A 14891-nucleotide genomic window follows, 5' to 3' on the forward strand; every position below is an offset into this window, starting at 1 on the left:
TTTCTTATAAGTGATGCAGGAACATTTTAAAGCTAAATTCAGCTTGACTATATTTCCCCCAGTCATTTCTCACTATGTTAGCCAATGTTTCTTGAAAAAATAACAGAAGCAGAAATTTTAGTTTAAAAGTGCATTGTAATTTATTATTGGATTTATTTTATATTATTTTATTTGTTATTTATATGTAAAATTTAGTTGTTGACCAGTTGTTCTTGAAGTTGTGGAAAATACTTATTTACCTTTAGAATCAGAATCAGCCCTGAACATTGCTACTCGTGTCTTACAGCAATGACGCAGCAACTCTGTACTGATATTTCCTGATTGAATTCTCAAGATCCCCCCCTCATGATTATGTATATTGGACATGGATGCAAAATTTGTAAAACTACACCAGTTATGGTGTATAATTGCATTGGAGGGGAATGGGGGGGGGCAGTGCTCACTAGATGATGACATATACAGGGAAGTGAAATATTTTGCTGCCTACTGCTAATAATCAGTCACTTAACTTTGTAAGTAAATTATTGTGATGGAGCGAATGGATCACTCAAGAGACAGAAATGACTCAATAGATAAGGATTTTTTGATTTAGTGTTACACACTGACCTCCATTCTTATATGTTTGAGCCAGAATATACAGAAGAAGAACAGCACCAGAGAGAAGAACAGGAGGCAGAGAGAAACTGTAGATCTTTCACAATTACACTGAGCCATACAACTGAAGTTAACAATAACAACACAAACAGCTGCCATAATGTTAGCTAGCAGCGTTACATGATTATTTACCTTTGCGTTAGTGACGTTACTAGCCATCTTACTAGTAGTTACATGGGTAAGTCAAATAGGGTTAGCCTACTTGCTAAAAGATATTAACAAGTTCTCCTATTTCAGTTAATTTCCTTTTGTTCTGGACATGGAGCTTCTCTGCTCTCTGTTTTTTACTAAATACAGACAGGATCTCTCTTTTCTTTATCATTTTCTCCAGTGGAAGACCCAAAAACTCACTTTCAAATCTCTTTTATAATCCTCTGATTTGAAGTGCTGCTGCACAGGTGTAAATATATAAAATATTGGTTGATTACAGTAGGGATTCCCAATGGTTTAATTACGTATTGGTGTACTGCACTCTGGGTATTGTAGTGTTCGGGTGAAAAAAGGAAAATGACACCAAAACATGAATTCTGCTCAAATATATAGCGTAAGTGATACAGTCCTGTACAACAGAATACTGCTGTGGCAGTGGGGGCGTGGTCAAGCATCAGCTGTGAACGGAAAGAAGGCGGGGTAACCGGCAGGTAACACGTGATTATTCTCACCTGTGCCTCGCTACCAATCGGCTACTTATGTGTGTTTCTCTGTAATTTTGTATTACAGCAATAAACATGGTTTTATATACCATGTGTCTGTGTAATTGCACTTCATATATAACATAAATTTTCTGGAAACACATGAAGAAAATATCTTCAAACTTGAAAGATAAAATAAAAGATTGTAGATGTGAGGGTGATATTGCTAAGGTTTATGTAAATAAAAACACTTTCACTGGATTTCCAAATATCCAACATTACTGTGGTAATAATAAATCATAATTTTAAGAAACTTTTAATTTTTTCATAACTTCAAGAATTCAGTGTTTTTTTCTCTCAAATGAAATCATCTTGCTTCCACACATTTAATACCTGCTCTTCAGCCTTTGTCATTTGTTTTATTTTTTTATTCTCTAATTTATCCATTTGCATTAATTCCACACAGTATCACCTTAAATTCAAAACATCCCAAGGTAGATATTTGTCAAATTCTCTTCAGTTTCTCTCGTTCTAACTCTGTAACAGTAAAACAGTTATATTCAGCTTTACTTACGTTGCTTTTCTGGATGCTGCAATCACAGGCATCACCTTCAGAAGAACAGTTTCTGGTATCTTATGTGTACTGAAATATTTATTCAGGTCAAATTCTTCCAGCTCCTGTGCTGATGTCAATAACACAAACACCAGAGCAGACCACTGTGAAGAAGAGAGTTCACTTTGTTTTCCAGATTTCAGGTAGTGTTGGATTTCCTCCACTAGAGAATTATCACCCAGTTCATTCAGACAGTGGAAGAGATTGATGGATTTCTCTGTAGGAAGATCTTCACTGATCTTCTTCTTAATGTACTGAACTGTTTCCTCTTTGCTCTGGGAGCTACTTCCTGTCTGTGTTACTAAGGCATGTAAGAGTTTCTGATTGGACTTCAGTGAGAGACCCAGAAGAAATCGAAGGAAAAGATCCAGATGTCCCGTCTGACTTTCTAAAGCCTGATCTACAGCACTATAGTGTACATCTGAGATTGTCATTTTTTCCATCCACCATTTAGAGACCTGATTCTGATTAAGAACTTTTCTCTTTTCCACCATGAATGTCAGGTGCACATACAGAGCTGCGAGGTGCTCCTGAATGCTCAGATGAACAAAGCAGTACACTTTACTCTGGTGAAGCCCAAACTCCTCTCTGAAGATCTGCGTACACACACCTGAGTACACTGCTGCTTCTCTCACATCTATGCCACACTCTCTCAGGTCTTCCTCATAGAAGATCAGATTCCCTTTCTTCAACTGCTGAAAAGCCAGTTGTCCCAGTTTAAGAAGTATTTCATCACTCTCCTGCTTCTTTGAGTACTTTACTCTTATGATGTTTGTCTGAATGATGAGGAAGTGTGTGTACATTTGAGTCAGAGTCTTGGGGATCTCTCCACTCTCTGCTTCACCCAACATTCTCTCTAGAACAGTGGCTGAAATCCAGCAGAAGACTGGGATGTGGCACATGATGTAGAGACTTCTTAATGACTTCAGGTGTGTGATGATGTTATTGGCCAGGCTCTGATCACTGATTCTCTTCCTGAAGTACTCCTCCTTCTGTGGGTCATTGAACCCTCGTACCTCTGTGACTCGATGGACACATTCAGAGGGGATTTGATCAGCTGCTGCTGGTCGAGAGGTGATCCAGATGAGAGCAGAGGGAAGCAGATTCCCCTTGATCAGGTTTATCAGCAGCACATGCACTGATGCTGATTCAGTTACATCACACACTCTCACTGTGTTCTGGAAATCTAGAGGAAAACGACACTCGTCCAATCCATCAAAAATGAACAGAACCTTTTCCAAACTGGACATTTCTGTTTCTTTTGTTCCCTTAAAACAGACATGAAGGAGCTCCATCAGACTCAGTTTCTGGTCCTTCATCAGATTCAGCTCTCTGAAAGGAAGTGGAAATATGAGGTGGATGTCCTGATTTGCTTTCCCTTCAGCCCAGTCCAGAATGAACTTCTGCACAGAGACTGTTTTTCCGATGCCAGCGACTCCCTTTGTCACCACAGTTCTGATGGGTTTGTCTTGTTCAGATAAGGGCTTAAAGATGTCGTTGCATTTGATTGGTGTGTCCTCTGTTGTTGTTCTCCTGGATGCTGCCTTGATCTGTCTCACCTCATGTTCTTTATTGACTTCTCCACTGTCTCCCTCTGTGATGTAGAGCTCTGTGTAGATCTCATTCAGGAGTGTTTGGTTTCCCAGGTTTATTATCACTCCATTCAAACACTGAAACTTCTTCATCAGGTTTAATTTGAATTTTTTCTGGAATTCATTCACAGCAACAGATTCTGGGTCGTGCCTGTGAGATGGTGAAGTAGAAAGATGAGGTGAGATATGGGGTCCAACTACTATGTATGCTCTAATCATTCTGTAGTTAATAACATTTAACGTTTACAATACCAGCACGTCAGTGTCACAGTCATGTTGTTCTGATCTTACCGTGTATCTGTGATGATGTTCTTTTCTATTCTGTCTCCTGCTCTCTGTAGAACACTGAACAAAAACTGTAGCTGTTAAAGAAGATAACTTCCATCACTTACACACTGTAGTCTAAACCTTTACTTTAATTTTGCTAAAATAATTATTTTTGAGCGCATTAACATTCAGAAAACACAGTGCTAATCTGGCCCTGTTTTAATTCTAGGTATTCTAGGTTATTTCCTGTATGGCTGTTAATTATGTAACAAATCAATTTGAATGAACATGTAATGTGTTCTAAACAGAGACAAATACATGCAATGCAATTTTGCAAGAAATTTTGCCAGAAAGGACCACAGGTATAAAATCTCTAACTATAGCCAGGATAATATTACAGCCTGGATGTGCATCACACATGGGGAAATTTATGTTAGCCACTCCATGTAGTGGGATGATTTAGAAGGGGAATGTGGGAAAAGTGGGGGAATGGGGTGTAGTCTCACTAGATAATGGTATATTCAGGGGACTGGGATAACTAGCTGTGATGGTGTGATTGTGATGGATTTAGGGTTGCCACATTCTATTAGGAATAAATAGGGGACCTGATTAGGTCTAGTTTACATTTATTCATTTAGCAAATGCTTTAATCCAAAGTGACTTACAAATGAGGAAGTACAAGCAAAGTTATATAACCTAATACGGTGGTTCTCAACACGGAGATCTGAAGGGGGGCGCAAATTGTTTTCAAGAAAAAAAAAAAAAAAAAAAAAAAAACACATACAGGGCATAATTTGGGTACTCTTTGTATTTTATTGCTTTTCAAATAGAATGTTCCCTCTGCATTTTCTTTTTGCTGGGGAGAGGCGGAGCTTAGCCTGCCTTTTATCTAGCTTCCAGTGCAGACCAGTGTTGCCAACTTAGCGACTTTTCAGACCCCTTAGCGACTTGCCTAACGACAAATCTAGCAACTTTTTGGACAAACCTTAGCGACTTTCCAAATATCACCAGTACTTTCCTGCAAGCGTGAGGTCTTGCTTTCCCTCTGCACTCACACCTCTCTCTGCATCTGTTCTGTTCAGTGAGTGCATAAGAGCCACAGCAGCACATCCTGTTGATCGTACGTCAGCTGACATAGACATGAATGTATAAAGAAGCAAGCGCACGTGTCCAACTGATTGATTTTGTCATGGATAACGATACGTGCCCTTCGTCCAAATTTACATTTAGTTACAAAATGTTGAGAACCTCTGACCTAATATAATAGTTAGACTGATGTTGGCTAGACAGTGCCCCTGTTATTAGTTAAATTGAGGCCCTGTTCACACTAGTGCATTTCCAGTTTAAAATGCATAACTTTTGCTATGGTTATGCCTGTCATCTACACTACTCCAGCGTTTTCGACCCTTGAAAACGGAGACTTCTGGAAATGCCAAAGACTCCGCTTTTGTTTGAAAACTCCGGGCTTGCGTTTCAGTGTAAACAGATCAAAACGAAGACTTTTGGAAAACGAAGGCGTGGCTGCCCACATTCAACATGTGTATTCGGTCGTGTAGTGTGGACGGAGATTGTTTCTGAAACATAGCGGAAACGCCAGTGTGGACGAGGATCGTTTTCATTTTAAAATGCTGTTTTAAGATGGAAACGCAATAGTGTAAACAGGGCCTCATGCCCTGATTATTTTATGACTAGTTAAATGATAAGATAATGATATTCAAAAAAACACTCAACATTCAGTCAGACATGCAACATCACACCATAACCTCCTCAGTGTCCGTCTGAAGTTAAGGGAACTGAGTGATCCCATTCTGTCTTCTATTCGAATCTTTAGCCGCTCGGACATGATCATCACCTGCCGCGTGCTCCAGGGTAAACTGTACAGTTTGTGTTGTATTCATTGTCTGGGACAGGACTGTATCCTATCTCACATTCACAGCTGTATCTCAACAGCCTCTTGCATTGCATAGCCAAACTTGTGTAGGAAGACGTTTTTCAGAACCACAGACACCATAGCTGGGACAATGATGACATTGACGTGCAATCTCGCATAGAGATGCACCGATGTATCAGCTGATAATCAGTATCAGCCGATAAAGGCTATTTTTCCCGCTATCGGCTGTCAGCCGATAGTTTAAAAACATCCGATGATCAGGGCTGATTATATCCTGTCAATCAAAAGAGGGCGGGAAAACATATCGATTTTGTGTTGTGTGTAAAGATGATGTCTCTTGTGTGGAATGATGACAAAACTGCAGTTTGTAATGTCTTTAAGCTCTGCACTGCTAAAATTGTACACCAGACGCTGCAGCAGTGAAGCGGCGTTGAGTCTAATGCCCCCCCATCACTCGTGCGCTACTCATGCTGAATCAAAGCACCAGTACACCATTGAAAGAGTTTCAAGTGCTTGCTAACAGACATTAATTAGTTCTACGAGCCCAGTTTGGCTACTTTTGCTCTGAACATGGAGCTTCTCTGCTCTCTGTTTTGTACTACATACAGACAGAACCACTGCTTACTTTAACAGCTTCTTTAGCAGAAGACCCAGAAACTCTAGAGGAAGCTACTTGGTTGACCATAAATATCTACTGAGAAGATCAATTTAACTACTTAGGTATCGGAGTGACATTAGCTAAAATGTTATCCACATATTATTATAGATTCTTACAGATTTGTTGTTTGTGAGCACTTTATTTTTGTTATGATTTAAACATGTGGGATGTTGTTACATTGAAAGCTGAGGTGCTGTGCAGCAGATGCTATAAATCCTTTTGTAAGCTGAACAAAGTTAGATAGATAAATGTCAATTAAAGGAAACTCCTCAGTAAGAACATGATTGATGTAGAGCTACACAGGTTTGTTAAAACAATTTAAATTAGACACGTTAGTTAACTTGCAAGCTAAGCCTGTTAAATTCTTAGCACAAATTTTGTTTTATAGTTAGCTGCTTAGCTGAGATGCTGCAAAGATGGAGCAACTCTGACCAGAATTATTCCTTCAAACTGCCTGTAAAATCAACCATCTTCGGCTGAAGATTGGTTGATCACAGTAGGGATTCCTAATGGTTTAATTACATATTGGTGTATTGCAAAATCATGAGTTCTGTTAAAATGCAGACAGTAAGTGATACAGTTTGTACAACAGAATACTACATACCATGATAATATATTCAGTTCTAGTTTTATGCTGGAACTGTGACATTAGCAGTGACATTAACAGTGAGGAGACGTTACCTGTGTAGATCTGAGGGGCCTTCAGCTTTAAATTTCAAAGGTGGCTCCATAGACTGATCACTCTTCATGGAGATACAGCTGGGTGCTGGTGATTCGGACCTTTCTCCCTTGAGTTTACTGTATAACATTGTAGACAGTCCTTTAGTGATTTATATACACTCTTCATGGTTTTTAACTAATTTATTAATTTTCATGAGGATTTACTTTTACTTACAGTGAACAGAATCTAACATTTTTATGTGGTGACTGTTAGATTTTATTAACAGTAAAATGTTGGTTAAGTTAGTCCTTTCATATGTACTCTATAAATATTTTAAATATGATTTTTTAATGGTTAAAATACATGGAATGGCTAAGTTACCGTTTTTTTAGTTTATTGAGGGCCTCCATCTTTGGATATTAGTAAAGTTTGCACAAACACACACACACACACACACACAGAGTCCTGAAAAGTCTGATCTCTTCTGCTGTTATTGATCACACTCCTAGAAAACACAAAACATATGTACAGTTAAACTTTTTTCCATTTTTAATACTGGTGAGCCTAAACATTTTTGACAGATGCATTAAAATCACAAGCTCCCCATTCATATGAACTGTCTGGTTATATTATGGTGGTACATACACACACATACACACACACACATACACACACACATACACACACATCTGAACACTCAGAACCAAACCAAAACTTCTCTAGAGATAAGAGATAATCCACAAGAGTAATCCAGAAAACAGGCCAGGGTATATAACACATAATACCCACCACAGAAAGTTGATGCTCTGAATTTAAATGCATGTTAACATTGGGAAGACTTTGCAAAGACTATTTGAGAAAACAAATGAGTGTAAAGATACGTTCTGGTACAAACGGGGGGGGGGGGGGGGGTCTCCACATAGTTACATTAATGTTTTGAATACTAATCAAGTTTATGGATACAGCCCATATTTTCTAAAGGAAACAAAGTCATGCACATGTTCACTAAAACAAAAACAGTTAGAATGATTTCTGTAAGACCATCTCAGCTATTTTTGAGCATTTATGATTGACATAGAAGCCTTTGAATATAGGATTACTCCGGAGAAGAGATACAATCAAACAAAGAGGTTTAAAGTCGTCAAACCTTAAACCAGAGCTTGTTTTGCTTCAAACTGTAACGTCGGGCTGTGCAGTGAGACTGTAATACTGATCTGGTCCACTTGGTGGCGCTGTGAGACAGAGAAGAAAGTGGTGCAAAGGGGAAAAACTGAGCTTTGTACAGCCTTTGTGTGTTTACGACTAGCCTTGCACTACAATACTGCTTTTAACAATCACTTGCCAACTTGCCAACTTTCCCATCGCCATTTTCAATTAGAAGACTCCTTCCACATTTGTGAAATCACAATCTATGTGATCACAGGGTTTTACATTCATTCTTCAGATACCTGTCCGTGATCACATGGGTTTTACATTCATTCTTCAGATACCTGTCCGTGATCACAGGGTTTTACATTCATTCTTCAGATACCTGTCCGTGATCACAGGGTTTTACATTCATTCTTCAGATACCTGTCCGTGATCACAGGGTTTTACATTCATTCTTCAGATACCTGTCCGTGATCACATGGTTTTACATTCATTCTTCAGATACCTGTCCGTGATCACAGGGTTTTACATTCATTCTTCAGATACCTGTCCGTGATCACAGGGTTTTACATTCATTCTTCAGATACCTGTCCGTGATCACAGGGTTTTACATTCATTCTTCAGATACCTGTCCGTGATCACATGGGTGTCGTTTGAAAAATATTGTTATGAAATACTTGTTTCACTTAAATAAGCTCTTACTCACTTTACATCACTTCTATCATGTGTCCTCTCATGCAAGACTAAAAATCTGCAGTGGAACCTTAATTCTTTTTAACCTCAGTATCATTTCCACTTCTGTTGCTCAATTAAAAAAAAAAAAAACTCATAATTATCCACATTTTCATACTCAACTACTCAATTTACACAGAAAGAGCAAAGCTGACAGTTTGAAGAAACAGTTAATTTAGCATTTACAGGATTGTTTGTTTGTTTGTTTGTTTGTTTGTTTTTCAGTTAGTTTTTAGACATAAAAAATAGTTACCGTTTGTTTTGTCCTTCATCTTACATCGCTGATCCTCGGAATGCGCGCGCAAACGCAGAAACGCCCACTTTACGTCACAGTACTGAAACACCTGGAATTTAGTGAATGTCGTTTCTCTTTTGACTTTTCTTTCGTCTTCTACCTGATTCGCTGACTGGTGTCGACTCGATCAATGACTGCGTCACTGCCGCGCTGCTGTTGCACCAATCAGCGCTCTGGATTTCCAAAAGAAGGCGGGACTTCCGGTATAAAAGCACCATGTAGGAAGTGGATTACTCGACGTCAGATCTAGACTAGAACAGGCTGAGACTGGACAGAGAGTCACATTAAGAGAGCGCTGTGTTGTGTGTAAGGTTTATTGTACTCTCAGACGTTTGAGCTGCACTTTGTGATTCTGTAAGTTAGTGTAGTGTTTTTCACTTTGATATCTACACTGTTTGTCTATTGTTAGCTTTTTTGGTGTCACCCTCCGAGGCTCTGCACACTGGGCTAGAGGAGAGTGTTTTATTTTCTTTTTCCCCCACAATGAAAACACAGGGATTTGGTGCTGTGTGTAAAGATGTCTCTTGTGTTGAATGATGACAAAACTGCAGTTTGTAAACGCCGTAATCTCTGCAAAAATAGATTTGTAGATTAGTATATTTCCTAACAGGGAGGGGGTTGGGGGTTCCGTTTTCAGAATTCAGTTAATATGAATTAATAACATTAAATAACTTAAGAAATCTTACTTTAATCTTCAGAATTTACTGTGAAACAGTACAGAATTTACTGTGAAACAACTTGTTGAAATGGAGAGAATAAAGTTTTTATTTGCATTTCTTTCAGAATTGTGTAATTATTATTCATTTAAAACAAGGTATAAAAGGCAGAATTATCGGTATTGGCCGATATCACTCTGAATAATCGGTTATTGGTATCGGCTGAGAAATTTTATATCTGTGTATCTCTACTAAATACACTGCTGTCCTATTGTATGATGAGTTTAGGTATTCTTCACTAAATCTTTGTATGTAGCATATTATTTTTCTATTCACACTTTTCTTTTTGTTTAGTTCTTGCCTATTACCTTGGTTGTCCTGTGGAAAGGCCCCCCTCTTAATCCTGTTGAATTATACACGTGTACAAAGAAGAAAAATAGTAACCTTACTACCTTGGTCTCATTTTATGTCCTTCCTTTCAACCAATCATCATACAACCTCTGCATGTTATTCCTCTTTACCCTTCATCAAAAAGGGGCATGTAGTATGTGGTGTGGGTGTGTGTGTGTATGTATAGATGTATATGTATGTATGTATGTATATGTGCATATATATATATTTTTTAACACTGCTTATTATTGCCCCAGACAGGATAAGACCATGACTCTCACCTTCTACAGAAAACAAACCAACAAATGTGGCAAAATAAACATCCTATACACATAGTTGGACTTTATTCTAGATAGGGCCCAACAGTGGCAGCTTGGTGGTGCTGGGGTTTGAACTCACAACCTTCTGAGCAGTAACGCAACACTTTAACCACTGAGCTGCAAAATGAGGTTTTACATTACATGTTGTATTCACTTGAGAGATTTTTTTTTCCCCACCCAAAAGAAACTACTGTACACGATAAAACATTTCCATTCATTCAGTACTAGTCACTGAATATATCTTTCTTAAAATACTCTTGTGCATCTAAGCTGTGTGTTTGAATGTAGAAATTGCATACTGATCAGGATAAGTGATATAAGTGAGTGATAATGAGTCTTTATTGATCACATATACACATGCACATGTGGGGTATTTTCTTCACATACCCCAACATGTCAGGAAGCTGGGGTCAGAACACAGGGTCATAATGATACAGCACCCCTGGAGCAGAGAGGATTAAGGACCTTGCTCAAGGGTCCAACTGTGGCAGCTTGGCAGTGCTGGGGCTTGAACCCCTGACCTTCCGATCAGTATGATACATCCATGATACAACACCAATGATGCATGATCCATGATGATCCATGATACAGCACCACTGGAGCTGAGAGGGTTAAGGACCTTGCTCAAGGGTCCAACAGTGAAAAAGCTTGGCAGTGCTGGGGCTTGAATGCCTGATCTTCCAATCAGTAACCCAGAGCCTTAACCACTAAGCCAAACTTATCCTAACTTACTCTAAGCCAGCAGCCCCTGCTGAAGCTCCTGTGGTGCCATATAGAGTTGTTAGGAAACTCAGGTTGTGAACCAGCTGTTGTTACATATTTGTGGGAGGGTTTCTAGCGTTGTTGCGTTGTCATCAGGCAAAGCCGAGGCTGTCTCCTGGGTGTTGCTGTAGCAGACAAAGGTAGAATTTTGAGACATCTTGTATATGTGTCCACTGTAACACCTTCCACCCGTTTGAATCATCATGGTATGAGGGCGGTCTTAAGAGACGGTCTCCGAAGTTGGTAATAGGGTGCTCAGGGTTAAACATCAGCGTCTTTACAACATCATTCTCATGAAGAAATTTTGATAAACTAACACATTGGTGTTGTTTTTTTCTTGGAGCAAAAGTTAACGCTTTTCATCAGATTCTCGTATAGTGGTAATACAGGCCGGACTTCGAGGGATATTAGGAGTTCTCGGAGCAGCCATTGTAACAGATACTTGCAGAGTTTCTTCTGTGTTTTAACTACAATCTCTTAAACCAATATTTAAAAGCCATTAACAACGTATATGCTGAACTCATTAACATAAACAAAAGGCGGTGGGATTACACCCCAACCATGGTCGTAAATTAAGTGTACCTACAGAACTGTCAGTCAGGGGGGCACAAAGGGTCATAAATTAGGTGCACATACAGAACAGTCTGCTAGAGTCATAAATTTACGCAATCTACAGAAACTGTCTGCCAGGAGAAACACATGTGGATGCGCGGAATGTATAGAGAAAGAGCTGAATTGTATTTTTTTTTTTTACTTCATTCCTGCTTTATCCAGCGATTGCACGACATCTTGCGAAAAAAAATTGTCTTCTAGTTTAAACAATACGAGGGATTCTTTTAGTCAGCACTTTAACATTTTACCTCCTAAGGGTTATGTTTAGAAGACCTGTAATATGTGCAAATCTTTTAAACATCACTTTTAAACATTTTTACCTCCTAAGAGTTATGTTTAGAAAAGTATGTAATACACGCGATTCTTTTAAACAGGTTTTCTAACGTTTTACCTCCTAAAGGGATATGTTTAGAAGGTATGTAGAAACATTTTTTTCTTTTGGCCATATCGACGGTTTATCTGTTTTTAGGGGTTTTGTTTCAGTAAAATTTTTATTCATAGTCAATCCGTTCTCCCAAAAACGTAATCAGCAATGGTTTTCATTTATTTCACAAACAAAACATTCTGCTCATATATGTTCACATTCAACCATCATGCTTTTTTCTAACAATGTAGTTACACAAAACGAAAGCCCCCATACAGTAACACACATGTATACCCAATATTAACCATTTGATACTCTTTTTCTTACATCAGACATATTTCACCTAAACCATCCTTAAGCTTCAAAATAAAACAATACCACAAAAAGTAATTTCAGAAAACAAACATTCTCTTACACCACATAAAGGTATACATTTGTGTGTGATTAATACTGGGAGAAACATGTTTCACAACAGTCTCATTAACATAAACACATTTGTTGGGGGAAATCCCACACAATACACAAAACACACACCCCCAGGGAAGGAAGGACACAACCCAGACATACAGGTGCCAGAATGACCCACTGACACAGTGGATAGGGTTACCCCCCACCCCTGGTCATAAATTGGGTGTACCTACAGAACTGTCGGTCAGGGGAGCACAAAGGTTCATAAATCATCAAACTACTTTGATTGACAGTTTGACAGAAAGTGTATGATATAACTACAATGGGTGTGTGTGTTGCATTAATGCAAGTTTTGAGTCAGTGTAATTTAGCTTTCTGCTTTGGGGATTTTAACTCAATATTGTAGATTCTATCAACTTGAAAAATTAAAAAGTTCTCTCAACTAGGGAAGTGGTAGCTCAGCGGTTAAGACGTTGGACTTCTGATCGGAAGTTTGTGAGTCTAAAGCCCAGCTACTAAGATGCCACTGTTGGGTCCTTCAGCAAGGCCCTTAACCCTCAACTGCTCAGATGTTTAAATGAGATCATTGTAAGTCACTCCGGATAAGGGCATCTACCAAATGCTGTAACTTTATAACTACTTGTTTTGGCTCATGCATCTGACGTTTGGTCTGACTTCATGATGCACAAACTTGCCTGCATCTCCAGATTTTTCCCTGTTGCTTTTCCTCCATTTTATTTCCATTTTCTTCCTGGGATTCAGACGGAAGGTAAGTTGGAACTTCCATCCATCCATCCATCTTCTATACCGCTTATGCTTCCTTCAGGGTCACGGGGAAACCTGGAGCCTATCCCAGGGAGCATCGGGAAAAAGGCGGGGTACACCCTGGACTGGGTTCCAATCCATCACAGGGCACAATCACATACACATCCACACACCCATTCATACACTACGGACACTAAGCTGGAACTTTCTTTTAATTAACATATTTGATAAAGCAATATTTGACCATGTGTTTCTGTGGTATATGATAGACTAATGTCTTTTGTAGACACATACAGTAACGATGTGGGCAGTAACGATGTGTAACTCAGACTTTGTAGTTTAATTAACACTAGCTAACATTAGGAATTTTACAAGTTAGTGCTATTATATTGATACTTTAAAGTACCACTAATAATCTGGTAATGTGGTACATGGCTTGTTTAACTAGCGGTATATAGTTTTCTGCCATTTTCTTTCTCTGTGTGAAAACAAGGAATCTAACCCAATCTCAGTTTTCACCACCGATTACAGGTGCGATCGTGGGTCAACTAATGATTCAGGTAAGAAGGTAGCATTACAAAATCAATTTATATTGATATGACTATAGTTCAGCTGTTGTTTGACCATTTATTAGCTGATGTTAGCGCATTGGCATATTAGCAGTTGTGTGCTGTGTACAGGTGTCCTGACATTTCATCCTACCCTTCAGATTGTCCTTCCAGGGCTTACTGCACATGCATACATCAATATTGCGTCATTTTTGTCACGCTAAACAGCACGCCCATAATTTTTTACTATTTGCACGTGGATTTGGAATCTGATAAGGTATTTTGCACTGTAAAATCATCCTACCTGTTTATTTTATACTGGTAGGGCAATCTGATAAGGTATTTTGAAATTGTGCAAATTTGACGACTGTACAGGGCCACAAAGGGATGCACCCTAACAAGGGGCACCTCACGCTGAAAAAGTTTGAGAACCCCTAATATATGCCTTTTTAAAAAAGTTTGACTGGTAATCCTGCAAACAATGATAACATCCGAGGTAAGTTTTATGATAAATCCAACTTGCCCTCACATGCAAGAAAAAAAAATGCAAACAGTCTATTTAGAAGTATGTTTTTATAAGTTTTTTGATGGAGAAGAATCTGGGCTCAGCCCCGTATGATTAACAGTCCAGCTAACACCCCTGGCAAGTATTAATGATTTCAGTAGTTATGTTTTAACCACGTCTAATAATGGCTGTCATTTTGATTCTCCCTATTAAGAAGAGGGGAAAAAAAAACTGCAACATTATCTGTGTTAAACAAAATAAACAAGAGGTAAAGGCAAATTAACATGACGATACTTTAATGCCTGCAAAGACAAAGCAGTACCATTCCAGTATCCATTCAGTACCATTTAATTTGTAATTATTAAAAAGTAAATAAATAAATAACATCACTATACCAACGATATCTCAGAAAAGTGT

General features: G+C 38.7%; 1 protein-coding gene across 1 annotated transcript in view; it reads right to left on the reverse strand.

Annotated features, from left to right (window-relative positions):
- The window catches only part of LOC128623710 (NACHT, LRR and PYD domains-containing protein 3-like), a 36576-nt gene extending 26703 nt beyond the window's left edge, over positions 1-9873 (reverse strand). The window contains exons 1-6 of the mRNA XM_053650863.1: positions 9103-9873; positions 8116-8200; positions 7350-7473; positions 6989-7105; positions 3783-3836; positions 1861-3642 (exon numbers count right to left, since the gene is read on the reverse strand). Coding sequence (XP_053506838.1) covers positions 1861-3642; positions 3783-3836; positions 6989-7105; positions 7350-7378 — 1982 coding nt within the window. The 5' untranslated portion in view covers positions 7379-7473; positions 8116-8200; positions 9103-9873. The remainder of the gene's footprint in view (positions 1-1860; positions 3643-3782; positions 3837-6988; positions 7106-7349; positions 7474-8115; positions 8201-9102) is intronic.
- Between the last annotated feature and the right edge of the window lie 5018 nt (positions 9874-14891).

Source organism: Ictalurus furcatus, chromosome 19 (genome assembly GCF_023375685.1).
Source record: "Ictalurus furcatus strain D&B chromosome 19, Billie_1.0, whole genome shotgun sequence".
Taxonomy (NCBI): Eukaryota; Metazoa; Chordata; class Actinopteri; order Siluriformes; family Ictaluridae; genus Ictalurus; species Ictalurus furcatus.